A 27,972-nucleotide genomic window follows, 5' to 3' on the forward strand; every position below is an offset into this window, starting at 1 on the left:
ACACACATACACTCACACACACACTCACACACTCTCACACACACTCACACACACACACACACTCACACACATACACTCACACACTCACACACACACACTCTCTCACATACTCACACACACTCACACACACTCTCACACTCACACTCTCACACACACCCTCACACACACACATTCACACACACTCTCACACTCACACACACTCACACACACACACCCTCACACACACACATTCACACACACTCTCACACACACACACTCACACACACACTCACACACACACTCACACACACTCACACACTCTCACACACACACACACTCACACACACACACACACACTCTCACACACACACGCACACCCTCACACACACACACACTCACACACACTCACACACACACACACACACACACTCACATACACACACACACACTCACACACATACACTCACACACACTCTCACACACTCTCACACACACTCACACACACACACTCACACACACACACTCACACACACACACTCTCACACACTCACACACACTCACACACACACACTCACACACACTTTCCTAGTAGACTGTTCTTGGGGGTTTCCATAGCCTACTTCCATTTCTTCCATTCCCCCTCCCTCTTAACCCTCCTCCGGCAGGACAGCGGGAAGTGCTAACCCAGAAGTCCGACCCCCGGGGCGGCCGGATACAAGACGCACCTGTGTCGGGGGGCGGTGGCGGGCTGGGGCAGGGCAGGTCGAAGCCGTCCGGCAGCTGGACGGCAGCCAGGAAACGGACGTGGCCGGTGTGTCCCTGGCCCAGGCCGGCGGGGCTGAGGGGCGCGCGGGGGCAGCTGACGGTGCTGGGCGAGGTGGGCATGGTGAGCACCACGCCCGCGCTGGTGCCCACCCACAGCAGCTCCTCGCACACCAGCAGCGCCGTGATCCGCAGGCAGGCGGCCTTGTGCTGCCGGATGATGGCGTCCGAGCCTGGGGCGGGAGACAGGGCGCTGAGCCAAACCCGGGGATTTGGGGGACGGGGGGGCGGGCTCCTGGGGAAAGGAAGTGGTGCACTGAGGCCATACCTGCCAGCATCCTGTGCACGGGAGGAGTGACGTCGACCTCTGCCAGCTGCTCAAAGGTGTCTGGGTGGTAGAGACACACGTGGGCACTGCCTTTCAAAGTCACCCACACGCCCAGGCTGGAGTCCACCATGCACGCCACGCTGCGGCTGGAGTCCTGCCCCACGTAGAACGTGTGCTGGGGGGGGGGGAGGGGGGGTACAGAGCAGATGGTGACTGGCAGGCCTCCTTCCCTGTCCCCTCCCTGCCCTGTGCTTCCCTCCGTATACCCACCCCACACCTCCCCAGAAGCCCACCCGACGGACAGCACAGGCAGCTCTGCTCCTTGGTCTGGGTGATTCATCTATCCAAGCTTCAGGGAGCCTCCCACCTAATCCTCAGACATTAAAATGGAGGCGCCCTTCCCCCATGACATTTAAGTGATTTGGCCTCTTCTTGGATACTTTTTATACTGCCCCCCCACCCCCCCCCCGGCCCATCTCCCTCTCGTAGGCCTGGCTCCCTAAGTCCGCTCCCCATCCACCCCCATTGCTACCTCCAGCTGCAGGGTGTCAGGGCTGAGGACCAGGACTCGGTTCTGGCAGCCACACCAGAGCCGCCCGCCCACAGACACCATCTTGGTGATGGGGCTCCCCTGAGCGCCCAAGGTCACAGATTTGAGGTTCTGGGGGTCCCAGAAACGACCTGGAGGGAGAACGGGTAAAGAAAACAGCAGACTCAGTTCGTTATTGCATTTCAGCCTCACCCTCTCCTGAAATGAGGCGCTAACAACCCCATGTAAACACGAGGACACAGGCCCAGGGCGGGCCTGGGAGGGGCCCAAAGCCACGTCCCCACTCACGGCCCCAGGCCCAGCTCCCCCAGGAGAGGCCCAGCACCACGAGGGCCCCGGGCGGGGGTTGGACGCTCACCTGCTTCTCTTTGGTAGACCACAAGCTCCCCGTTCGCCAGAGACACAAACACCTGGTTGTTCAGGTACCTGGGCAGGGAAAGGAGGGGGTCAGGGCTGACGGAGACCAGAGCAGGTCACGCGGGGCCAAGGGAATCACAGACAAATGGCTATGGTTCCCGAGAGTCCGCCTCTCCAGGTGAGAAAGCCGAGTCTACGAGGAGTAGTGACTCGCCCACGTCACACATGTGAGAGGCACAGCTAGCCTAGGGCCAGGCCTCTGGCCTCTGGCCTCTGGCCTCCACAGGAGGGACCGGGAGGGCAGGAGGACCCGGTGGGCAGGAGGACCGGAGGGCAGGAGGACCCAGAGAGCAGGAGGAGCTGAGAGCAGGAGGACCGGAGAGCAGGAGGACCCGGTGGGCAGGAGGACCGGAGAGAAGGAGGACCCGGAGGGCAGGAGGACCGGAGAGCAGGAGGACTGGAGAGCAGGAGGACCGGAGAGCAGGAGGACCCGGTGGGCAGGAGGACCGGAGAGCAGGAGGACCCGGAGGGCAGGAGGACCAGAGGGCAGGAGGACCGGAGAGCAGGAGGACCCGGAGGGCAGGAGGACCAGAGGGCAGGAGGACCGGAGAGCAGGAGGACCGGAGAGAAGGAGGACCGGAGAGAAGGAGGACCGGAGAGCAGGAGGACCCGGAGGGCAGGAGGACCCAGAGAGCAGGAGGAGCTGAGAGCAGGAGGACCCGGTGGGCAGGAGGACCGGAGGGCAGGAGGACCCAGAGAGCAGGAGGAGCTGAGAGCAGGAAGACCGGAGAGCAGGAGGACCCGGTGGGCAGGAGGACCGGAGAGAAGGAGGACCCGGAGGGCAGGAGGACCGGAGAGCAGGAGGACTGGAGAGCAGGAGGACCGGAGAGCAGGAGGACCCGGTGGGCAGGAGGACCGGAGAGCAGGAGGACCCGGAGGGCAGGAGGACCAGAGGGCAGGAGGACCGGAGAGCAGGAGGACCCGGAGGGCAGGAGGACCAGAGGGCAGGAGGACCGGAGAGCAGGAGGACCGGAGAGAAGGAGGACCGGAGAGAAGGAGGACCGGAGAGCAGGAGGACCCGGAGGGCAGGAGGACCGGAGAGCAGGAGGACCGGAGAGCAGGAGGACCCGGAGGGCAGGAGGACCGGAGAGCAGGAGGACCGGAGGGCAGGAGGACCGGAGAGCAGGAGGACCCGGAGAGCAGGAGGACGGAGAGAAGGAGGACCAGAGAGCAGGAGGACCCAGGGGGCAGGAGGACCGGAGAGAAGGAGGACCAGAGAGCAGGAGGACCGGAGAGCAGGAGGAAGTCTCCAAGTGCAGCTGAAAAGATCTGGATGGGAGGGGTGGGGGCCTCGGGGCTTACAGGATGCAGGTCACCGAGGCTGCGTGCTGGAGCTTCATGCTGTTCCTGCGGTCCCGGATGCTGTCGGAGGACTGGTACACGTGCACACTGTGGATCAGGGTGTGCACCTGTGACAAGGGCTGGGCACACCAGTCCCTGGACTCGTCCCTCCACCACTTTCTCTCCTCATCTCCACCACCTCCTCCGCGCCAGGTGCCTGCTCAGGGTACTGAGTCCCAGGGCCTCCCTGTGGGTTTCAGACCCAGCGCAGCCCTGGCTGGCAGCACCCCCGGGGTCTGAGCCAAAGCCCTCCTGCCCAGGACACCGCATGCTGCCCAGAGTGAGAGGCCCAGGGATCCGGCCCTTCCGGGTCCCTACCAGCCATCCTCGGTGCCCAGCCACACGGAGCTCTGGAAGGCCTCGGGGTCCACGCTCAGCAGGTCCTCCAGGCTGCCCCGGGTGAAGGAGCCTCGGCTGGAGCGGCGGAGGGCGCGCCCGTCCATCGGGCTGGTGCCGCAGGGGCCGCCGGGCCCGAAGGAGCCGGACAGCGGCAGGAAGCCCGGCTCCTGCTCCTCCTCTGAACTGGTGGTCTCGGCCATGGCCTCCTTGGAGCTGGGGGTCTCCTCATCTGAGGGAGACAAGGGTCTCTGTCTCCACTGCCCTCAGCCAGGCCTGAGCCCTGGTATCTTTCTGGGCCTCAGTCTCCCCTCAATGCATCCCTCGTGGCGACGTCGATCCCGAGGGTCCTTCTGCAGCTGCTCTCCCCCCTGCCCCCCCCCCCCCCCCCCGAGGCCTCTGCATCAGCTCAGGCTCATCGCTCTGAGGACAGCCCAGCGCTACAGGCTGCTAGTCCCAGCCTGGCCCCCTCCAGTCAGCCACCATCCCGTGGATCAAGGGACCAGCCGCTCCACACCCCACTCCATCTTCTCTGTCAGTCACTCCAGCACCTGGCCTGACGGTCCCCCTGTCCTCTGGGTCCTGTGTCACAGCTCCCTTGCTCTGTGTGCTGACGTCCAGAGACCTGATTCCAGGCCTGGGCTTACTCGGGTCCCTCCTCACCCTCCGTACTCTCAGGCCGCCCCCCCCTCTGGGCACTCCCCCCTGCCTGACAGCCCCGCGCTGGGCACTCACTGCCAAAGCTGGAGGAGATGGTGGAGCGGCTGGCCTGGCTCTGCAGGGTCCCGGAGGGGCTGGGCGAGGACTCATCGTCCGAGTCACTGTCGAAGGGCACCAATTCCGGGCGGGGGTCACCCTCCGCAGGGCCTGGCGCCATCTCGAGGCCCGACCCGGCGATGGAGATGTGCAGGCAGGGCTGGGGCCCGGACTCTGCCAGCATCCCCGCTTCCTCGTCTGCAGCCTCCGCTTCCAGTTCTGGCCCAGCAGGCTCAGGGGCCGGCTCCTGGGGGGTCCTCAGTGACGCAGGCCGCTCCCTGGGAGACCAGGGGGTGGGGGTGAGAGCTCCCAGGAGCCCAAGCTCGGCCCCACTCCCTGGCAAGCCCCCCACACTCCACACCACGGACACACCCTCAGGGCCCCCCCCATCCTAGGGACACACGCACACCCACACCCCCGCGGAGGGCGGGGCCTCGGGGTGCTGCGGTGGGGCTCCGTCCAGCGGCCCCGCCCGCTGCGGGCTCACCGGGGGCAGTGGGGCTGCAGGCCGGGCACTGCCCCGATGCAGAGGATGCGAGCGGAGCAGACGGCGATGCAGGCCTCCACGTCGGGCTCGGCGCGCAGGCTCAGCAGGCACACCTGGCCCACGTAGCCGTCGCTGTTGCACACCCACACCTCCGGCGCCGGCTCCGGGCAGCTGCTCAGGGTTGGGGCCGCACAGGAGAACTGCGAACACCACCAACGGGGAGGCCAATGGCAGGACCGCCGCCAGCCCCCGACGGCGGGGCAGGGAGGCAGGCCCACCGGGGGCGTGTGGATTCCCAGCACAGACAACGGGGGGAGCAATTGCAATATTCAGGGCACGTATGTAATACAACACAGAAACACACGAACACGGCCTGGCTCCGAACGTGCCCCCGCGGGACCCAGGGACCCGCACACACCTGCATGCCACTGCGCGTTTTCATGATGGGGATGGCCTTCAGGAACTCGGGGTCCAGGCAGCTTTTGCTGGATGCTACGGAGGAAATGGACAGACAGACGGGCGCTGCTTAGCGTACACCTCATCCTGGTTCCTGCCTTGCCCGTTTCCCTTCCTCCCCCGCCCCTCAGGGTCTCTCGAGGGAGAAGGAGGTGGATGTGAATTGTGCCCTGCTCGTCCCTGGCCTTACGCAGGAGACAGACCCAGAGGTCTCTGGGAACCTTCTAAGCCTTGGGCCTTGAACAACAGCTTCCCGGGGCCCAGGCTTCTCCCAGGGTGAGGAGTTCTTGCCGTGCCCTCCACACGGGGCCCTGACTGAGGCTGAGCCTGTCCGTGGGACCCTCCCTTCAGGGAGGCGCTGGGGAGCCTGTTTCTCCGCAGGCGTCTAGTCCATCTTCCCCCGCAGGGGCTGCAGCACAGGCTGCCACTGTCCCGACAGCCGGGAGGTGGAGTGGTGGAGGGATCGCTCCGGGGACTGGTGTGCCCACTGCCCACTGCCCGGAGGAGCTGGGAGGAGGCGCCGGCGTGGCCCCGGCTTACCCAGCTTCCTCTTGGCCTCATCGAAGGCCTGCTCAAAGCCGAGGCGGGCGTCGGGGTGCGGGAACTCGAAGATGAAGGAGTCGGTGCCCTCGGGCCGCGTGGTGCACAGCTCCAGCTTGGTCGGGGGGAAGGACAGCGCGCAGCACAGCGCCTGCTTCTCGCTCAGGTCCCGGTGCATGGCGGCCGAGAGGTCCCGCAGCGCGTCGTCCAGGCTCTGCGTGGGAAGCCCGGCCTCAGGCCCCGCAGCCCCCCACGGCCTGCTCCCGCCCTGGGGGCGCCGATGGGGGCCTGCCTCTCCCGCCCACAGGAAAGGGGACCCTCTCGCCCCTCTTAGCCCAAGAGGAAGTCTGCAGTCCCCCCCCAGACGGGATGTCCCTCTCTCCTCCCTCAGCTGGGATGGAACTGTGTCTCCACCTCGGGCTTGGGCAGTGGACACGCTACTTCCGCTGATGAGGGAGGCTGTGTTTTCCCTCTTAGATGAGTGACAGGGGTGTCCTCTCCCTCAGACAGGACCAGGGGACCCCCGCCCTCACTGCAGGCAGCCCCGGGCAGGGGACGCAGACCTGGTGGGGGAAACCGAGGCTCTCGGAGAGCTTGCTCATCTGGCTCAGGGTGGTCAGGTCCTCGTCCAGGCGGCTGATGGCCTTCTGGATGTTCTCCCGGTTGGTGGCCTGGGTTGCTCCTGGTGGGACAGAGAAGGCCACGGTCAGATCCGGAGACAGACAAGGCCAGGCTGGAAAGGCACCCCGCCCCTCACCGCACGGCCTGAAGCTGGGTGCGGGGAGCGGCCCAACAGGCAGGAAACCTCACGTGCCCAGTACAGCGAGTGGGCAGTTTGCTGAGAAGCCCCAGGCTGGGGGCGGGGGACGGGGCCTCAGAGCTACACAGCACAGGGTGCGGGGCCTGAGAGCCCCTGGGAGAGCACAAGGAAAGAGCAGACGGCCCTGCAGATGATGCAGCCCGAGCTGACAAACTGGCCTATGCAGCCGTGCAGCCGCCCACGGAGCCCGACGTGCCGACTGCAGGACTCGGCCTCACAAAGGGGGGCAGCGAGCGGACGCCCCGGCTTTCCCTGGGCCTCTCCTGCCCCTCGCCACGGCCACGCCGCCGGCCCAGCGGCCAGCTCAGCACCCCGCCCGCGCCGCCTGGCTGGGTGCACTGACAGCAGTGGAGCGCTCTCCACCCGTCGGGGCTGGGAGCCCTCCTGCTCCTTCGGAGGGAAACGTCCCACAGCCCTCACCGTGTGCTTTCTTCCCTAAGACCCCGCCCCACGCCTGGCCACAGCTCCCTGGGCCAGGACTGGACACCTGACCTAAAACATAACTTCATCAGCTGGCCTGCTCCCTCCTGAGAAGAGACGAAGGGGGCCGATAACTAGCGTGGATCCCTCCACACGGGCCCGTGGGGGGCAGGCCTGGGCTCACCGCGGGGCTGGTCACGTCCCTCCTCACCTCGGGGACCACCCCGGGGGCTGAACTGCCTCCAGCCCAGAGGTGCCCACCCACCATTCCACACCAACCACCTCACTGAGTAAGGGGAGCTGGGATCCTGAGCAGCAAGGCCCAGAGCTGAGGGAGAAAGGCCGATCAGAAAAGGGCATGGAGGGCCATGGAGTTATAAGGAAGCAGAGAAAGCCCAGAGCAGTGAGAACAGAGTGGGAGAGAGAGAGAAAGAGAGAGAGAGAGACCACTGCAGCAGGTCTACAAAGCCGCCTTAGCTCCGACAGTCTCAGCCCCAAACAACGCGACCTTTCTGGCCGGCCTTTGCTGGCACGGACCTGAGGGTACTGGAGAGTCTGTTCCCTGTGCACAGAGCTGCTGGGCCAGAGCTGTGGCTGCCCGCCCTCCCCCCCCCCCCCCCACACACACGGGTGCTGCAAGGAACCCATCGATGGCTGATAACAGGGGGCCTGTGCTCCCTGCTCCCCCCAGCCCAGCCCGCCCACGTCACAAGGGTCTTCGTGGACAGGCCCTGGTCTGGCTTGGCAGATGCCAACAAGACCCCTTACACTGGATGGGGAAGTAAGGCCCAAAGCAGAGAGGCAGAAGGATAGGCAGCCAGCCCGGCCACAGCCCACACCCACCAGGGGGCTTCTCAGAGGAGGACCCAACGCCCCGACTCCGAGGCAGCCCCACCTTTGATGATGTCCGCGTCCTCCAGCGGCAGCTTCCACAGCAGCTTGTACTTGCTGGCCGTGTCGATGACGCTGGCGGCCGTGTACCTGTGGGGACCAAGGGGCGCTCAGCCAGGGCAGGGGCAGGGGCCCGGGAGGGACAACTGCCCCCCCTTCCCCAGTCCCCCTCACCTCCACCCCGCCCCCCGCCCGCCGCTCACAGACTCATGGAGCTGCGCCGCAGGGAGCCGGACTTCCGCTTCAGGGTGGTGCAGACGATGAGGTCCGTGAACAGGAAGAGGGACCGGTCCTTCTTGCCACCGACGGCTTTCTGCGGGGCCCGAGGCAGCAGTCAGGCCCCGAGGCCCACCCTCCTGCCCACAGCGCCCCAGGGGACAGCCCGCTCAGGGAGGGGTGAGGCCCCCCAGCTGCCCGGAGGCGGAGGTGGAGGCAGAGCTGGGACTCGGCCCGGGGCTCCTGTGGGGGGGGAAGAGCAGGGACAGCGGGGGCAGCGGGCACGAGCGGGCGTGTGAACGAAGCAGGTGGGCGTGGGGACGAGCACGCAGACGACGGGGCGCTTCTTACCACCTCGATGACCATCTCCTGCCTCAGGAACCGCCGCTGGGGGGCCTGGAGCTGTGGGACGGGGGGCACCGTGTCTGGCAGCTGATTATCAATCCTCATCCCGTTCCCAGACCCCGTGGGCCCGGCCAGGGGAAGCAGCACCCAGCCCCCCTCCTGATGGCCAGAGGCGGGTGTGGAGAGGAAGGCGGACCCCGGGTGGATGGGAACGGGGACGGAGGCAGACCTGGTGTGGACGGTAACGGGGGACGGAGGCGGGCGGCGGTGTGGGCGGGAACGGGGACGGAGGCGGACCCCGTGTGGACGGGACCGGGAACGGAGGCGGACCCCGTGTGGGCGGGAACGGGGACGGAGGCGGACCCCGTGTGGACGGGACCGGGAACGGAGGCGGACCCCGTGTGGGCGGGAACGGGGACGGAGGCGGGAGGCAGTGTGGACGGGAAGGGGGACGGAGGCAGACCCAGTGTGGACGGGAACGGGGACGGAGGCAGACCCGGTGTGGACGGGAACGGGGACGGAGGCGGACCCGGTGTGGACGGGAACGGGGACGGAGGCAGACCCGGTGTGGACGGGAACGGGGACGGAGGCGGACCCGGTGTGGACGGGAACCGGGGACGGAGGCGGACCCCGTGTGGGTGGGACCGGGGACGGAGGCGGGCGGCGGTGTGGACGGGAACGGGGACGGAGGCGGACCCCGTGTGGGCGGGAACGGGGCCGGAGGCGGGGCCGGGCTCACGCACATCCTCCATGCCCTCGATGTGCGCCTCGATCTCCTGCAGCACCCGGGCGTGCCGCTCTGCCTCCTCCGCGCTCCGCACGCCCTCGTTGATGCGCTCGGCCACCTGCTTGATGTTGCGCTGGGCGTCTAGCAGCAGCGGGTGGTCCGGGTGGTCCTCGGGGGTGTGCTTCAGGAGGTCCTGGGGGCAAAGGGGACAGATCTGTCTGCTTAGCTGCCCCGCGGGGCCCGGGCCCCCGGCTGACTCTGCAGCAGGAGGGACTGCGGGCAGATGTCACAGAGGACTTCCTCTCCGCCCTGCGCCCCGGGGACCCAGCCCTGGAGCCCCCGGCTCCCCACCACCCCAGGCCTCCTTACCCACCTTCACCAGAAGCTCGTAGCGAGGGATCCGCTGCACGGGCTTGATCATGAGGTCGGACAGCGCCTGCTTCTCCTTGTTCTCACGCATGCTTTGCTGAAACCCCAAACAGGGCGGAGGGGCAGCTGCGTGAGGCGTGACACGCAAAGAAGAGACCCTCCGGGGACCATTCCCCAGGAAGCCCCCTCTGAGGGCAGACGCTGACCCTGGCTAGGGGTGTGGTGCCCAGCTGGGACCTCCTGGGGTCCCGGAAGCTGGCCCACAGTGAGAGGCCTCCACCCCCGCCCCGGCCCCCGGTACCTCTAGGAACTTGAGGAAGGCAGGCCTCGCCTCCTTGGCCACTCGCACGGCGTCCTTGGCGTTGAGGAAGTTGTCGATGTAGGCCGAGTAGATGTTGACCAGGACATCCTTGGAGAACTGTGGGTGAAGACACAGGTTGGGGACCCTTTCTCCACCTCACCCTGTCCTGGTTTCCACGGATTCAAGAGGCAACATTCCTGCACTGATACAGTCCCTGAGAGATAAGGGTGTGCTCTTGTGTGTACATGCTGTACGTGTGACTGTGTGATTAGGTGTGTGCACAGACATACACACGGGTATCCTGTCTGCATGCGTGTCTGTCCGTGTGCCTGCATGTGTGCTGTGAGCTCAGACCAGGTTCCCTCACTGCCAACGGGGGCACCTCTATCCCGGGGCCTCCGATTCCACCATGTCCAGGCAGGCAGGCCTCCCCTCTCCCTCTCCCTGAGCAGCACAGGCTTGTTCCAGCGGCCCGGCCTTTGCTCATGTAATTCCCTCCACCGGGACGCCCTTCCCTCCATCTCACCGTCCTCGGGGCTGGGCTCCAGCTCTGCCCTCCAGGAGGAAGCTCTGCCTGGAACTACCCCTGGTCCTTGGCCTCCCTGATGCTCAGGACAAGCTTTTCCTCTCCAAGGAGACAGCTGCCCTCCCACCCAATCAGGGGAAGGCACACAGCTGGGGGCTAATACCGGTTGCTGGGCTGACAGCTGGGCTAAAAGTCGGGGATCTTGGTCAGAGGCCCTGGCTGGGAGTCGGGACACCCGGTTCCTGTACCAGCTGCACTACGGATGACGGGGCGGCCTGTGGTGGTGTTCCTGGTTCTCCTCTGAGCCTCCCGGACCATGTGCCCGGCTCATTCCCAACTCCCCCGGTGTGCCTCAGGGTGGAGGCTGAAGCAGCCCAGGAAGGAAGGCTGGACCTGCAAACTGCCCCGCATCCTGGGGCAGAGCACCCTGTGCTCAGCCCTCCCTGGGGGCAAGGGCTCCTTTTGCACCCCAGGGTCAGCATCAAGATCTGAGCGACCGGCTGGTGTGGCTCAGTGATTGAGCGTCGACCTGTGAACCTGGAGGTCAGGGTTCAATTCCCAGGCAGAGCCCATGCTCGGCGGTGGGCTCCAGCCCCAATGTGGGGCGTGCAGGAGGGAGCCAGTCAGTGATTCTCTCTCATCCTTGATGCTTCTCTCTCTCTCTCTCTCTCTCTCTCTCTCTCTCTCTCTCCCTCTCCTTTACTCTCTGAAATCAATAAAAATATAGAAAAAAAGAATATCTGAGTGGCCCTGAGGATGGTGATGGGCTGGAGATGTCAGCACTCAGGCTGGGGTCCCATCACCGCCAGACCAAGGTTTTCATCACGTACGTGTCAGGTCAGCAGACACCTTGTAAGGCCTTCTCACATCAGCACAAACACACCCACAGCCCAGAGAAATAGATGTTCTTTTGTTTTTGCTAGTACAATTTTTAGAAGGAGTTTTACAATTTTGCTTCTTCAAATTATTTGGCTCTGAGTAACTAATTTGCATTTGACTATAATTTATTCATCATCATCGTGCATTCTCGGATATTCTGGCAAAATAACGAATTCTAAATTTAATAAGGAAAATGGCATGTTATGTTTTACAGACATTTGGTTACATGCTTATTAGTTTTGCTTTTTTAATGTTTTTTGTTTTTTTTTAAATTGATTTTAGAGAGAAGGGAAGAGAGAAGGAAAGAGAGATAGAAACAGCGACCGGCTGCCTCCTGCACCCCCCCTCCTGGGGATCAAGCCTGTAACGCGGGCATGTGCCCTGATCTGGAATCGAACCAGAACCTCCTGGTTCAAGGTTCCATGCCCAGCTGGCATCTTTTTGAGTTTTGAAGCAATCTCTTTTCAAAGGTCCCAGTCTCTAATGCAGCATCTTTTTTTTTTTTTAATTTTTTTTATGAGCATTTATTTGAGCCAAACTGATGACATAGGCAGGGAGCAGGATCTCAAATGCTCCTGCAGAATCTTGGGAAGCGTGAAGGCGGAGGGTGAAAGGGAACACAGGGTGGGACAGAGCATGAGCTCTGGAACCAGGTTTCTGGGGGCTGACCCCTGCACCCCCTGCTCACTATGGCTTTGATCAGCTTATCTTATTTCCCTACCACTATGGCTTTGATCAGCTTATCTTATTTCCCTACCACAGAGCCATCAACTTAGATTCGGGGTAATAATACCACCTTCTTCCTGGAGTTTTTGGTAGATACAAAGTGGGGCAAAAGTAGGTTTACAATTGTTCATATGAAAAATACAATAATTAATAAAACAAGAGTAAACTGTTTCATGTACTCACAACTGTAGATCTACTTTTGCCCCACCCTTATACTGTATTTAGATTAATGCCTGACACATATTAAATGCTAAGTAGTTAGCTATTATTGAAATATCTAATGGAGAAAAGAGCTAATCAAGGTAGGAGTTGAGGTTAAGACTAGCGTCCCTTTGAGGTCTGGGGCAGCGTCGGCACCAATTCAGGGTCAGCAACCGGAGTTGGGTCCAGGATCAGGTCAGTGTCTGGTTGGGATGGGGGTGCACACAGAGTCCCTCCAAACCCTGGGACTGGGCCATGTCCAGGTTCAGGTCAACCCAGGGCCTGAAGTCAGTGCCGGTGTCCGGCCAGTTCTGGGCTTACATCTGGGATCAGAATCATTGCCAGCGAAGTGGAGTGAGGTGGGTGAGGGGCCCACGGCAGCAGCGGCCTGTCCAGGAGGGGCCGGGGTGGCAGGGCTGGGGGGCTGCACTCACCGACTGGATGAGCAGGTCTCCCACCTTCTGCTGGGCGTGCCAGGTCTGCACGCAGCGCCGCACCTGCTCCAGGAACTGCTCGTGGTGCTCCAGGAGCTCCGGGATCTGGTCGAAAATCTCGTCCACCAGCGACGGGTCGCACAGCAAGGAGTTCTCTGGCTGCTTCAGTGGCTGCATGTAGCCCTGGGGGACCCGTGAGGTCAGTGTAGGTCCGCTCAGAGGCGGCACCCCAAGCCAGGGGCACAGGTGCGCACAGTCACCCTGTGCTCAGGGCCCTGCCTCGTGGATCTCCCTCATCAGACGCAGATCTCTGGGAGGGAAGGAGGAAGACCTGTCCCCATGCCCCTCACTGCCCAGCCCAGTGCCTGGCATAAGATGGGCGTGAAGGGCTCGGGAAAGGTTTGCTGGGTGCATGAATGAACAGAGCTTGGAGTGAGGAAAGCAAGGAGACCGGGCTCCCTGGAGGACCCACAGATACACACTAAGTCAGCAAACGTTTCACTGAGCATTTACTCTGTGCTGGGCACCGTGCAAAGACTGGGCGACACCAGTGAGCAAAAAAGAGAAAAATCCCAGCCCTGAAAGGGTTTACAATCTAGTCAGATGAAATACACAAATAAAATAAAATAATAAACACAAACAAAGCACATTTCATCAAATCTAAGATGTATCTTTAAGAAAAAAAATTTGCTGTCATTTAAGTGATATGCATTCAATTATAAAATGGACCTTGATTTCAGAGACGCGAAAATGTGAAGAATGTGTCTTGGAACTGATTACCTGTGGAAATCACATGGTAAGTCAAAAGGTGGTAACTGCCGTGGGGAAATGAAGCAGGGAGGGAAGTTCCTGGAGGCTGTTAGTGACACTATCTGAACATTATGTTAACCGTTTTCAGATCTGCTGGTCAGTCTGTGACTAAACCTCCTGTTTTTCACTTCAAATCTGCCGTCAGTGGTGTTTCCTGAGCATAAACAGCCCTTGCTCCGTGGCTGGTGTGCTCGTGGAGAGGCTGCCCTCTACTGGCCCAAGCTGTAACTGCAGGCCAAAAAACCCCTGAAAAGGTACATGCAACATTGTAATAAAATGTATATTAAACATTTAAAAAAAAAATCTGGCTTGTTTTGTAAGACAAATTCCAGAAAGTAAATCTCAACAGAATCCTCCCACCTGGCTGGGATTCTGAAAAGGCCAGGGGTGATGGTGCGGAGACAGGCTGGCAGCCTTCCTCTCTCTCAGCCCCGTGAAGCTGACGCCTCTACTTCATATAAGTGGAATCACGCAGTATTTGTCCTTTCGTGACTAACTTATGTCATTGAGCATAATGTCCTCAAGGCTGATGTATACTGTAGCATGTGTCAGAATTTCCTTCCTTTTTAAGGCTGAACAATATCCTGTTGTTGAGTACATGCTCTCTGTGCGCTTTTGCATCATCAATTGCCCTCGTGTGTGGTCTGTCTGTCTGGTTACTGTCGGTCTCTGCCTCAGACTGAGCTCCGGGAGGCAGGAGCTTCGCTCTCACGCTCGCTGCTGAGCCGCCCAGAGAACGGCGTGAAGAAGGTGCTCTGGAGGGGCCGGGGAGTGGATTAATGAACGCTGTGGATGTCTCCAGGGCTCTACCTTCCATCCTTCAGGAGTGCCCCCAGAGCCAACGATGCCCCCCGCAGGACTGAGAGCTCCAGTGCAGGGCCTTGTCCCTGTGTGTCCTGCCCCTGGAGGGTCTCACATGCAGGAGCTTAACTTTTCTTTCTTTCTTTATTTTTAAAAAATATATTTTATTGGTTTTTTACAGAGAGGAAGAGAGAGGGATAGAGAGCTAGAAACATCGATGAGAGAGAATCATCCATCAGCTGCCTCTTGCACACCCCACATTGGGGATGTGCCCGCAATCAAGGTACATGCCCTTGACTGGAATCGAACCCGGGACCTTTCAGTCCAACAGGCTGATGCTCTATCCACTGAGCCAAACCGGTTTCGGCAGGAGCTTAACGTTTCATTCTACTCAACAAATACCTTTCTCAGTCCACGAATAAAAAGGAGAGGTGGGTACACCAGAGGGCTTTACAATCTAAGCTCAGACTGCAGGTGCCTTGGGGAGTTGGCAGGAGAGTGGAGTGAAGGGAGCCTCTGCCCTGGGGGAGCCGGGTCTGGCCTCATGAAGGCCCTTGTATTCTCTCCTGCCCTAGAGGAGGCTCCCTCCTGGGGTAGTCGCTGGGGGAGTTCTCTGTGGAGGGTGGTGTGACCCTGGGCCATCCCTCTCTGCCTCTGACTTGGGCTCCGCGTCCACGAAACGGGAGCCTGAGGGCTGTGAGCCTCACCTGCATCAGGGTGCGCAGCGACTCCACGTACGACTGCTCCGTGTCCAGCAGGGTCATGGTCACGTGCTTCCGCATGTCCTGGGGGACAGAAGGCAAAGGGTGAGCCCTGCACCGGGCCCAGAGAGCCCACCCACACCCTCTGCTGGCCTTTTCAGTTTGCGGCCACCACCCGGGGCTGCTGGCTGTCCGCCAAGCTGCCTGGACCCATGATGCCAGCTCTCTGCTCACACGCTCCCTCCTCTGGCAGGGAGGCCCCTGCCCTGCACCTCCTGCCTCCCCAGAGTGCTCCTTGCTCTTCCACCCCCGCCCATGGTTGTTTACTTTTGGGCTCCCCTACTGGGCTTCTGAGAAGGACTCAAAAAAAAAAAAAAAAATCAATAACTTCTTGCATTTGCAAAGAAGGATGCCTGCAGCTGCCAATTCTGAAAACCCCACCTCAGGCTCAGTGCTGAGGGGTCAGACCCCACCTGGCTGGGCTCCCGCCCCGAGTAAAAACTGTTATCCCCTGCTACAGATGAGGACAAGATGGCCCAGAGCGGTGAGGCTGGCCCAAAAGCCAGAGCTGGGACGAGGCAGGATCAGATTCTCTCAGACGAGGCTGGATCCCAGTTCTCTCCCGAAGAGGTTAACTGAGCCCTACTCTGTGTTAGGCACTGTTCTAAGCATTACATATTATTCCATCTCTCTGACCACCCTGTGAGGTGGATATTATTCTTCTTCTCATTTTAAAAATGAGGGAAAGGAGACCCAAGCACCAAGGCCTCCATCCTGGAAATCTGATGAATTGTATTGGAGTCCCTTCGGGATGTCCCAAACTCTGCACCCACACCCACAGGGACAGGGCAGCCCCTATTCTGTGGGAAGACTTTCCTGGAAACCAGCCTGGGATGCCTTCCTGTGTCCAACTTCCCAGGACTCACTCCCTACTGCCCTGCAGCAGTCCCTGCGCCTCTGGCCCACTCCTCCAGGAAGCCTTCCCAGGCAGACTCCACGCCAGGGCTCCCGCACACCTTTGGAGTGGGCCTGGGCAAGGCCCCGCACTCCTCTGGGTCCCAGGTCGCTGGGGCTGCTTCTCTCTCCCCTCTCCCGCCCAGGCCTCAGCTTGCCCAGAGCACCTATTTGCCTGGATCCTACACCTCAGGATCCAGCCACCACGGCCTGCGGGTCTGAGCGCACAGGCAACGCGAGCTGAGTGTCCTTGTCTGCAGCATCCCTCAGGCCCACCCAAGGAGGCCCTCAGGGTAGGGACTCACCAGTGGGGCTGCCCTGGTCACTGCTGTGCCAGGTCTATGCCTGCTGAGCAGACCAAGCCCCAGGTCTGTCCAGCCTGCTTGTTCCAGCCACTGCTCACCCCTTTGGCTTGTGGTATGCCAACCTCAGGTCCCCCCCCACCCCCCACCCCAGCTTCCCCCAACCTCTGACCTGGGGACTCAGGAGTTAGGCATGTCCTCAAACCTGTGCTATAATGAAGCACACTCAGAAAAGTGGGCCCCGGTTCTAGAAGATCTGGGGTGGGGTGGGTACATGACACCCACTTCGGCCCTGTGCTCTGACAGGTGAGAGGGCACCAGGCCCTGCCTCAGAGCCCCCAGCCTCAGACAGACCACCTGTTCACAGCGCTTCTGAGACTGTTAACAGAGCAGCCTGCAGTAGGAGGCAGCAGGGAGAGTTTGGGAGAGCATCAAGGCCCAGGGAAAGGCCCAGATCACGCCCCCTCTTATCCCCTAGGGACGTCTCGGCACTTCACAGATACGGCCTCGTTTTGTCCTCACACTCTTAGTTCTGACACAGGCACTGTCATCTTCACTTCCCACAGGTGAGCAAGTCAAGTCAGAGAGGTGGCACGACTTGCCCAAGGTCACACAGCCAGAGCCCTGTCCTGTGGAGCCAGGACCAGCATCCCTCCAGCTGCCTCAGTCTGACTCCCGGGGCCCCAGCACCGGCGTTCTGGCCCAGACTGGCCGGCCAGCTGCGGGCCGGGGGTCTCCAGCTCGGACCTCACCAGCTGTGAGACCTGGGTGGTTACCTAAGCGCTAGAGTTTCCACATTCTCCTCTACAGAAAGGAGTGATACCTCCCTCTCAGAACCATGAAAACAAAGACACGGGGAGAGAACAGCGCTCTCCAAACACACTGGGTCTGCGAGGTCCCTTCCTCCAGCACCTCAGCCAGGAGGCTGTTTATCTGTGTGGTCTCCCTGCTGGTCAGAGGCTCCCGGAGCGCAGGGCCAGGCCTTCGAGGCCTCTCCGCTGGCCCAGCCCCGCCGGGCTCAGCAGGGAGGGTGGCGCAGGGGGGCCCTGGGCCATGAGGCCGGGGGCTGGGGCCGTTCCCACAGGGAAAGGCTGCGGTGCCTGCCTTTCCCAGCCTCCTCTCTGCTCCAGCACAGCAGGCTGTCACTCAGCTGTCAGGTAGAGGCTCGGAAAACAAGGCCAGCTCCCCGCCACTGCACAAACACCCTCAGCACGTGCCCAGACACGGGTGCGTGTACGCGGGGGTGGGGGCTGCGGGAGGCAGCGGCGGCGATGCAGCTGTCAGCCAGATCAGCAGGCCCACCTGTTCTGGGCGGGACAGCCCTGCAGGCCCTCTGAGTCCCTCACCGCTCAGCAGCCCCAGCCCCGCCCCGCACGGCAGGGGCACTGGAGTGGGAAGGGAGGTGGGGGCTGAAGGGGTACGGCAGGGAGAGGGGGAGGGGGCTCCTCCTACCTGTGTGATTGGGGCGTCATGACCCAAACCCGAGACCCCAGTAAACACGGCGCGAAGACAGACACACACGTACGCAGGGAGAAGCCATAGAGGCCAGACACGCCACAGAAAGACAATAAATGGAGCCAAGTCACCCAGCTGAGGAGCAGGGCCTTCAGCCCAGAGAGGAGGTGGTGGAGGGAGAAACACACAGCACAGCGCAGGAAGGCGCCAGAGCCAGAGCCCCCCCTGGAGTTGGGAGAGCAGGTCCATCCAGGCCCAGACGCACAAAGCCGTGGGCACGGCCCCTGAGGCCTCCTCACTCTCCTGAGGGAACCCATGCTGACCCGGGCACGGAGCCACCTCTGCCACCCAGCAGGCCCCCGCCAGGGCCCAGTGGGGGCAGTGGTGGGAGCGGGCTTCAAGAGGTGTGGGCAAAACTGCCCCCTCACCCCCTTCAGCACATACAGACACACACACACACACACACACACACACACACACAGACTCCCCAGGCCTGGCAGGGAGGCTGAGGACCCAGAACACCCAGGAAGGGTCTCTCGGTGCACGCTGACCCGCATCACTGTGTGACGTACCACCAGGTCTCCCTAAGGGTGGGCCTCCCATCCCGGCCGAGTTTGCCAGCCCTGCTGCCACCCTAAGCGTGCATCCCGGTGGGACCAAACCCCACACTCTCTAGCCACACCACCGCCGCGGGGGCTCCTCACAGGCCTTCAGTCCTCCCTGCCGCCCTCCCCTACCACTGAGCCCCCAGACCCGGGCCGGCAGCTGCTGTGTCTGATCCCATGGCCCCCGGCGTCCGTCCACGTCTCCCTCAGTCCCGGGCCAGATGAATTTCAAGCCCCGGCCAAGCGCCCGGCCGCCCCTCCCGCCCCGGTACCTGGGCCTCCCCCGGCTCCTCGGCGTCCGCGCCGCTGCTCTCGGCGGGCTCCCCGGAGGCGGCGGCCGGGCCCAGGTCGCGCATGTCCTCCAGCGCGATGGTGAACTGGGCCAGGGTCCGCACCATCTGCAGCATGCGGCCGGCGCCCGGGCGGGGCCCCCCGGCCCGCCTCCCCTCCCTCCCTCCGGGCTCAGCGGCCGCCGCGGCCACAGCGTCAGTCCGGCCCCGGCCCCGGCCCCGGCTGTCACCCCGCTCGGCAGCCCCGCAGCCCCGCTCCGCAGCGCCCGCAGCTCCGGGCGGAGGGGCCGGGAGGCGGGGCGGGGCGCGCGGGAGAAGCCCCGCCCCTGGGCGCGGCCCCATCTTCTCCCCCAACTCGGCGGAGCCCTGTCCAGCGGACTCGGCCTCTGAGCGCACACGAGTCGGTCGGTGCACGCCCACGGACACAGGCGAGCACACTGGGTGACGCACTTTCTGCCCACACCTGCGCCCACGGGGGCACACACGGGGCACGCACATACCGACACAGAACGGGCCCGCGTACACGGAAACCTGCTCTCCAGGGCACACACATCAGCATGGTCCTGTACAGACCTAAACCCTGTTTGCACGAACCGACTCCCTGCAGCACACAGCTGCACGCGTGTTTCCATGCTCACACTACTGTAACCACACACAAACATTTAGAGACACACACAGACACCTGCCTGGACACTGCACTGTCCTCCCCTGGCGCGCACTGGGCCTGATAGAGGGGCTGCCAGGGAAAGGGCCACCCCAGTAACCCCTCCTCCCACCCCGTCCAGCTGGCGGGGTCCTGTATTTGATACAGCCCTAGAGCTCAGTCCTATCCCCCCCCCGCAACCCACCCCCATGGGGAGGGGCTCAGGCATTGACACCCCGCACCAGCACCTGTCCCTCAAATCCGGGTACTGTCAGACCCTACCCAGACCCCTTAACCAGGAAGGGGGGGGGGTGCGGGTGAACTTTGTTTTGCACCAGCTCCCACCTCCAACCAGGGGGAGGGGCGCTGGTACACCCTGCAGCTGACGGGGGTGGGGGGAGCACAGCGGAGGCTGACTTCAGACTTTAAGCTCCCCTCTGTCCTGAGACCTCCCCCACTCACCAAACCCCCACTGACTCCTCCTCCAAACCTGCCTGCACCTGGACTTCCTGCCAGGGGAGACTCCCGACTCCCTCATCCAGACTATCCCCTCCCCCCCGCCTCCCGCCCCCCTGCTCAATACCTTCATCACTTCTGCTTTGGCTTCTAGAAGCAGACCAGACTCTGTTCTTTTCTTTTAAGACTGTCTTACTGCCCTGACGGGTTTGGCTCAGTGGATAGAGCGTCAGCCTGTGGACTCAAGGGTCCCAGGTTCGATTCCCGTCCGGGGCATGTGCCTTGGCTGCGGGCACATCCCCAGTGTGGGTTGTGCAGGAGGCAGCTGAGCGATGTTTCTCTCTCATTGATGTTTCTAACTCTCTCTCCCCCTCCCTTCCTCTCTGTAAAAAAAAAAAAAAAAAAAAAAAAAAAAAAATATTAAAAAAAAAAGAAAAAGACTGTCTTACTGCAAATGCTACCTCCTCCTGGAAGCCCTCCCTGATCCACAGATTAGGTCAGGTGCACTTGCTTCGTGCTCTCAGACTCTCCGTTTTTCTTAACCAGGCGTCACAGTTTGCAATTATACATTTGAGCAACTGCCAGACGGATGCCCGTCCCTGGGAACTGCAGCTTACTCTGGGCCCGGCCACTCTGCACATAGAGCTGGCTAACGCACAAACCCCATTAACTCGGCCTTTCCCTTCTCCGCACACAGCAAGCCAGCCCAGAGTTCCTGCTCTCCAACCTCCCCTGGCATCCCCATGGTACAGGCTCAACCTCTCCTGCTGGCCCTTACAGCCTCCTACCCCCTCTGCCCCACTGTCCCCTCCCCCTGCTCAGCCCTCAACCAGCCCCATCCATGGGAATTATTCCTCATCCTCTCCGGAGAGGGCAGGCCTCAGGCTCTGGCAGCACTGGCCGCTCCGAGTCCAAAATATCTAACACTAAAATTCTAACTCCCGCCGGGACCGGTTTGACTCAATGGATAGAGCGTCGGCTTGGGGACTGAAGGGTCCCGGGTTCGATTCCGGGCAAGGGCATGTACCTTGGTTGCAGGCACATCCCCAGTAGGGGGTGTGCAAGAGGCAGCTGATCGATGACTCTCTCTCATCGATGTTTCTAACTCTCTCTTCCCTCTCTCTTCCTCTCTGTGAAAAATCAATAAAATATATTTTTAAAAAAATAGAATAAAAATAAAATAAAATAAAATTCTAACTCCCCAGCAGGCAGCCAATAGTAAAAACCGGAGCAGAGACTTCCCAGAGACAACCCCTGGGACCCACACCGGCAGCAGCCCCAGAGCAGTGAGCACCAGGCAGCGGCGGGGGTGCTCCCAGAGGCTGCGACGGCGGCAGAGCCTGACACCGGAGAGGTGCCCGCCAAGTGCCAATCTGTGTCACGCAGTGATGGGCGAACCTGCTCCCCTGGGGTCCACGAGGGCCGGGCGCGCAGCGGCTGCTGAGTCAATTTGCTGAGTGAAAGAAGGAAGGAAGGGCCCGGCCGGGGTTACACAGCGCTCGAGCACAGACCTATGAACCAGGAGGTCACGGTCCAATTCCCAGGCAGGGACGTGCCCTGGTCGCAGGCTCAGTCCCCGGTGGGGTGTGTCTGCGCCTGCAGGAGGCAGGCGAGCAATGAATGAGTCTCTCTCATCCTTGAAGTTTCTACCGCTCTCTCCCTCTCCCTTCCTCTCTGAAGTCAATAAAAAAATATTTTTTTTAAAAAAGAATGAAGGCATGAGCATGTGCGTGCTCTGTACAAACTGCCCTTCTGGTCCCATTCTGCAGATGTTCTCAAAGTGTGGTCCCTGGACCGAGAGCTTCAGTGCCTCCTGGAAATACATTAAGAATTCTCAGCTCCCCCCAAACGCCTTACTTACTGACCTAAAACTCTGGAGCGGGGCCCACAGTCCGCGCACTGGCAGCATGGAACTCGCACACCTGTCTGGTCACCACATCCTGCTCTGGGAGGGGGCTCTCGCCAAGCCCCCTCTGCCCCCGGGGGGCAGGAGCAAGGGTCCCCCTCTGCCTCTTACCCTCCCGGTGGGATGGACTGTGGGCTTTCCGGGGGCGAGGCCTGCTCCCCCTCCCTCTCCTCTCAGGGCTGGACACGGGGGCAGAAACGGGGACGGCCAGGCCAACTGACTGAGTTACGGTTTGAGCAAGGGGGATGGACACACCTCTTGATCCAATCCGAGCAGCCAGGTACCAAAAATAATCCTGTACCAGCATGCGGGCTCGTGGTCAGCAGGCCCCACCCCTGGTCCATTGCTCAATCGTTGTAGCTATTTAATCCACCCTTAGCCTTCTCTCAGAACACCTTTTCCCACATCTGACCCTCTCCAGCTATGACGAGGGCCTCATTTTCTGAGTAGTTGGGGGAGGTGGGTGCATAGCTTGGGCTTCCTAGTGAGGTGTATCCATTCCCTCGACAGCTCCAGCAGGACGGGCCCCGCGGAAATAAATCCACTCCGGCTGGTGCCTAGGAGCTCTCAGACGGCACTCATAGGGCTCAGCAGAGGGAGTCATGTCTGCCTTGCGGGTACAGGGACGGCTTCCTGTAGGAGGCAGGCAGGGTGTGACCAAGGTCCTGAGGTCAAGAAATCTAAAGGTACATGGGCGCCCAGCCTGGAGAAGGGGTGGGGATTGTGCCACAGGCACTGCTTGCTGCTGTTCCATTAAGGATGGCTAATTAGATTCCAGCCTGTTGCCATGGCAACAAAGGGGTGGGTGAGTCTCTGAAAGGAAGTTGAGGTGAGGACCAGGAATACACAGCTGCTGAATTAGGGTGTCCAGCGTGTCCGCATCACAGATCCTGGAGCCTGGAGCCCGCCAAGGTGAGGGCTCTCTGTGGTGGGGCTGGGGACACCTCGTGTAGGCCTCTGAGCTCCTGCCTCAGGCACTGATTTTTCCTTTTGAGTCCCTGCAGTGGTGGGGGAGTCTGGCTCAGAATAGTTTTTATAAGGGTACGAGGTGCTTGGTAAAGGTCTACCCAGCCCCCCTCTATACACCTTACATCCCACCACCACACACACACTGCTTCCCCCCTACATGTGCCAGCCCTGAGAAATACCACACCCTCCCTACCTGCACCAGGTCTGCCAACAGCTTCCTCATCTCTGACAGAAGCCCCAGACCTTGCCTGCCTGCCTCTGCACACCCCCCCGCGCTGCACTGGGACACGGCCCACGTGGGGCCACTTGGTCCTACAGGTGGTGCCAGACCGATCGGGGGCCCAGTGATGAGAAAGGACATAGGGAAGGACAAATGAATGGATAAAGAATGGCTGAATAAATGAAAGGATGGAATGATGATAGAGGAGTAAATAATAAATGGATTGGTGAGCAGACTGATGAAGGAAATGGCAAATGAATGGATGCACAGATACCTATTTCAACAGTAGTTCACTGAGTTTTATTTTATTCATTTGTCCACTCGTTCAATAAATATTTATGGAGTACCTACTCGGTACCAGGCACTGTGCTAGGGATTGAAGGTAAGAAAAGAGGACTGTGCCCGCTGGGCACAGCAGCCTGGGAAGGAGCTGAAAAGAAATGGCAAGTGCCATGCAGGGTATGAAGGGGAATGCAGGTTCTGAGGCTAGGGTTCCTTCCATCGAGGCGTCATGTCCGTGTGGCTCTATATGAATACCTGCCAGGAGGGTCCGTGTCCCGGGCCACCCAGGCTGGAGCGCTGGGAAGTCCACGACCTTAGAATTGTCACCACCACTGACGCTGTGTGAACATTTGTCAGGTGCCAGGCACCCCAGGGCTTCCCAAACCCTGGCCGGCTCCTTTAATCCCCGAAAGCACCCTGATATCAAAGGATGGTTGGTTATTGTCACTCCCCACTTAAGGTGCAGGGGCATCACCTTACTGCAGTGTTTCCCAAACTTTTGACATAAGTGTACCCCTTCTATAATTTTCGTAACGCTGAGTGCCCCTCGTACTCATGGGAACGTAGAATTAGGCGCAGCTAAGCACGGTGCAGTGCATATCCCCACCAAACTCCGGTGCAACGCGTGCCCCCACCAAACTCTTCCCGTACCTCTGGGGGTACGCGTACCACACTTTGGGGAACACTGCCTTACTGGAAAGGGGAGACCAGTGGCTGCCTCCAGGCCCCATGTCCTTTTTTCTTCTTTTTTTTTTTTAATCTTCATCAGAGGCCATGCTTAGAGAGAGGAAAGGGGAGAGAAGGAGAGGGGAAGAAGGAGAAGAGAGAGAAACATGGATCCACTGCCTTCACCACTCTGGAGACTGGGGATCAAACCCACATGCCCTGACCCCAGAATCGAATCGGCAGCCCGGCTACACGTGGGAACATCACAGGCTGACACTCAACCTGGGGGTGGGTTCAGAGGCAGACAAGCGAGCAGCTGAGCCACTCCGCGGGGCTCATTTTTTACAGCCCCATGTGGTCAAACCCACCGCGTCCGGGGTAAGGCCCTCCCCTCCCCTCGGCCTCACACACTCAGCTCAGCCTCGTTTGTGCCGAGACAGTGACACCAGCAGGTGCTCCCGACGCGGGTGGTTTTGGCGGAAAACAAAATGCTGCCACGAGCAGCGCTGAGATCCTCTCTCCTGCGCACCAAGCCCCGGCTGGAGTCCTCCCGGACCATCTGACGCTCCTGACCCCACGATGTCCACGGACACGGAGTCCGCACCGGATACTCGCAACCTAACGGGCGATCCATTTCCCTGAATCGCCACTGCCCTCCTCACGTCCTCAGGTTCCTCAATGACACGAAGGTTCCAAAGGAGGGACTTCTTGGTACAAAGGATGAGGGCGAACGTGATAGCTTGGGCTCAAATTCTGGCTCTACCATGTGCTCCTGATGTGACCTTGAACCAGGTCCTACCCCTCGGGGGGCCCTGGTGTGTCTCCCTCTGTTCCTGCGAGCCCTTCCCTCTTCTTCCCAGCACCAGTCTCTCCCCACGCAGTCCCACCTCACGGCCTGTCCCCTGCAAACCCGCCCTCTGGGAGGAAGCCTCTCGAGCTCCACAGAGTTCCCAGGCTTCCCAGGCAGCTGCAGGGCCGAGTCCAAGCCACAGGGCTCCCCGGGGACTGGCTGTTCCGGGTGGGCCCCGGAGTTCTGTGCAATGCGCTTTGGGACTAGAAAGGAGAGAGCAAGTGCCTCAGGTCCTTCCTGTCCAAGGGCCACCGCCCTGCTTAGGTGGGCCTCTGGGTGCACTTGGAGGTGCAGCTATGACGGACACGTCACGGGTCCCACACGTGTGGACACATTCGTGTGTCTGTACATGCCCGTCAGCGGTCTAGTGCGGCGGTCGGTGACCGCTGGCCTAGCGCACTGCCTGTCTGTGGGTGATGGTCCGTGCGGTTCTGTGGCAGAGTTGGAAAATGAAGGGACCGCTCCAATAATAACCCCAAACGGCGACAACTCTCGTTTGCTAAAAACTTACTACGTGCCCGGCAGGAGCTAAGTGCGTTACATCACTCCCGCTTCCTCTCCCCCATCCCCCGGGGAGCGGTGGCAGACTGCACTTCTCGGCGAGCCATCACTTTTCCCACCCCACATGCCCTTCCGACAGCGAGGCCCTGACACTGCCCTCTCCGTGTGACCGGACGGACCTTCGTGACTGCCACGGCCAGCAGAGGACAGCAGAGGGATACGCCGTGATAGCCAAAGCCAGGCCAGACAAATGCATGAACAGTGAACTCTTGATTCTGTGGACCTCGATTTAACAAAATTTCCCATCCTTACGTCATATGTGAGGATTAACACCCTGTTAGTTTAAAAACGCTATGAACCAAGATTTGTTTATCATTAATGTAACAGGTTATTTTTTGTTATTAATTCAGTTATTTTTATTATTTTTTAAAAAAATTTTATTGATTTTTTAGAGAGGAAGGGAGAAGGATAGAGAGTTAGAAACATTGATGAGAGAGAAACATCAATCAGCTGCCTCCTGCACACCTCCTACTGGGGATGTGCCCGCAATCAATGTACATGCCCTTGACCGGAATCGAACCTGGGACCCTTGAGTCCCCAGGCTGATGCTCTATCCACTGAGCCAAACTGTTATTTTTAGCATATTATAGCGAATAGGCCAAATGTTGAAAAGAACACTGTAGTGATTTTGCTGGTATTAAACATTACGAATCTATAACTATAGTCTACATATTTAAATCCAAGAGTCACCGCTCAAAAACAATGTTGAGCAAATTATTAGCAGGTGATCACACCAGGTCCCTGTGGTAACTGGTTCCCTTGTTGTGTGGTGTGACTTTCGACAGCAATTTTAACAGTGGTGGCTGCTGTTTGACATGCGCTAAGCCATACCCAGCTGTGTGCAGTGGGTTACTGGACCTAATCAGCATAAATTTTAAATTACTGTAATACATATAGAAAACTTGTCTGTGAAGTTAAACTTTTCACAAATACTTAACTAAAAAAATTTTTTTAAAATTGATTTCAGAGGGAGAAGGAGAGAGTAGAAACATCCATGATGAGAGAGAATCATTGATCGGCTGCCTCCTACACACCTCACACTGGGGACTGAGCCCACAATCCAGGCATGTGCCCTGACTGGAAATCACACCAGGACCCCCTGGCTCAAAGACTGACGCTCAACTACTGAGCCACACTGGCCGGGTATAAATATTAATTTTAATTACACAAATATGTCTACATAAGTAAAAACAGGTAAACTAATGAATTTGTCAATGCATGCTTACCATATGCATTCGGAAAACCTACTTTATTATATAACGGACTTGCAGCTTTAACAGACTGCCCAAGCCCACGTTAACCGTCACATTGAGGCTTTACAGTACTTCCACCTCGTTCTCTGGAGTTTCTCGTCAAGATGAGGTTCCACCCAAACGCCAGCAGGAATGTAGATTTGTGAGTGAGGATGCCTTCACGGTGATTTCAGCCCAGCCGCTTTAAAGCTCAGTTGATCCTCATACCAATCCTGAGCTGTGCGACACTGTCACGGCCTTCACAGAGAAGTAAACAAAGGCCCCGGAAGTGAAGCTACGGCCTGAGGCAGTGAAGTCTGCTGTGGAATTTGATTCCAGGTACGCAGACCCAGCAGCCTGAGCCAGTTCACCAAGGTAACAAAGCACGGACGGGAGTCAGGCCCGCCCAGAGCCCCTGGCTTCGTGGTGGTGGGCTGTATCTCTTCCCAGGATGACTGGAGACAGTGAGATGAAACAGGAGGGAGGGCTCTGTGTCTGCCTCCCCCCCCCCCACCAGGTCAGTCAAGGCCAAGACCTGCTCTCTCCGGGGTCACAGCTGTGTCCCAGACACACAGTAGGTGCACAACACATAGCTGTTGATTGACTGACTTGCTCTGTGCCTTTCACCACATTGCCGCCCACCCTGGGATTCAGTGTCCCCCTCAGTGAGTAAATAAGGGGGCGGGGCTCCCTGAGGGAGGTGGGTTGGTGAGGTCATGCTCAGAGAGGGGAGCTGGGCAACCTGACCCTGATTTCCCTGCCCGGATCCAGGCTTCAGTGAGGAAGCGGGGGCTCCGGAAACTGAAATTCTACGAGATGTCCCACAGGTGGCAGCAGAAGCCCGCATGGCAGGGGCTAGGGTGCATGTATTTGATTTTAACATGTATTTTTTTACATGTGGGTTCCCCCCCCCCCCTTTTCTTTTTTCTTTCCTCGCCCCTGCCCCTTACCCTTACGTTCAAGAAGATCCAGCTGGATCTTCCAGCCTGGGAAGGAGAAGTTTCTTTCTTTCTTTCTTTTTAAAAATATGCTTTATTGGTTTTTTACAGAGAGGAAGAGAAAGGGATAGTTAGAAACATCGACGAGAGAGAATCATAGGTCAGCTGCCTCTTGCACACCCCCTACTGGGGATGTGCTTGCAACCAAGGTACATGCCCTTGACCGGAATCGAACCCGGGACCTTTCAGTCCCCAGGGCGATGCTCTATCCACTGAGCCAAACCGGTTTCGGCAGGAGAAGTTTCTTAACGTCATGATTGATAACTGGCCGGAAGCAGGAGGTGGTGTGGGGCGGTGGGGGAAGGGTAGGTGGCTAGACAGATCCCAGTAGATGTGAAAACATCTGATGAGCTAGTGAGCTCTGCATAGCTTCTTGGGCCAGAGGCTGGGACTATCGCCTCCATTTTACAGGCTCTTCTAGGCCTGACATCCGAGCCAGAGGGCAAGTTGCCCACCCTTGAGGG

The 27,972-nt window shown here is 59.8% G+C and overlaps 1 protein-coding gene across 1 annotated transcript in view; it reads right to left on the bottom strand.

The window, feature by feature from the left end:
• ARHGEF17 (Rho guanine nucleotide exchange factor 17) overlaps positions 1–27,972 on the bottom strand; it is a 57,451-nt gene that overhangs the window by 2,303 nt on the left and 27,176 nt on the right. Inside the window, exons 2-20 of the mRNA XM_084893364.1 lie at positions 15,126–15,203; positions 12,808–12,990; positions 10,042–10,158; positions 9,745–9,837; positions 9,388–9,564; positions 8,651–8,701; positions 8,287–8,396; positions 8,088–8,173; positions 6,516–6,634; positions 5,953–6,166; positions 5,375–5,448; positions 4,957–5,156; positions 4,449–4,747; positions 3,696–3,945; positions 3,339–3,425; positions 1,978–2,045; positions 1,602–1,750; positions 1,070–1,244; positions 705–974 (exon numbers count right to left, since the gene is read on the bottom strand). Coding sequence (XP_084749490.1) covers positions 705–974; positions 1,070–1,244; positions 1,602–1,750; positions 1,978–2,045; positions 3,339–3,425; positions 3,696–3,945; positions 4,449–4,747; positions 4,957–5,156; positions 5,375–5,448; positions 5,953–6,166; positions 6,516–6,634; positions 8,088–8,173; positions 8,287–8,396; positions 8,651–8,701; positions 9,388–9,564; positions 9,745–9,837; positions 10,042–10,158; positions 12,808–12,990; positions 15,126–15,203 — 2,800 coding nt within the window. The remainder of the gene's footprint in view (positions 1–704; positions 975–1,069; positions 1,245–1,601; positions 1,751–1,977; positions 2,046–3,338; positions 3,426–3,695; positions 3,946–4,448; positions 4,748–4,956; positions 5,157–5,374; positions 5,449–5,952; positions 6,167–6,515; positions 6,635–8,087; positions 8,174–8,286; positions 8,397–8,650; positions 8,702–9,387; positions 9,565–9,744; positions 9,838–10,041; positions 10,159–12,807; positions 12,991–15,125; positions 15,204–27,972) is intronic.

Source organism: Pipistrellus hanaki, assembly GCF_964339955.1.
Source record: "Pipistrellus hanaki genome assembly, chromosome: 9".
Lineage (NCBI taxonomy): Eukaryota > Metazoa > Chordata > Mammalia > Chiroptera > Vespertilionidae > Pipistrellus > Pipistrellus hanaki.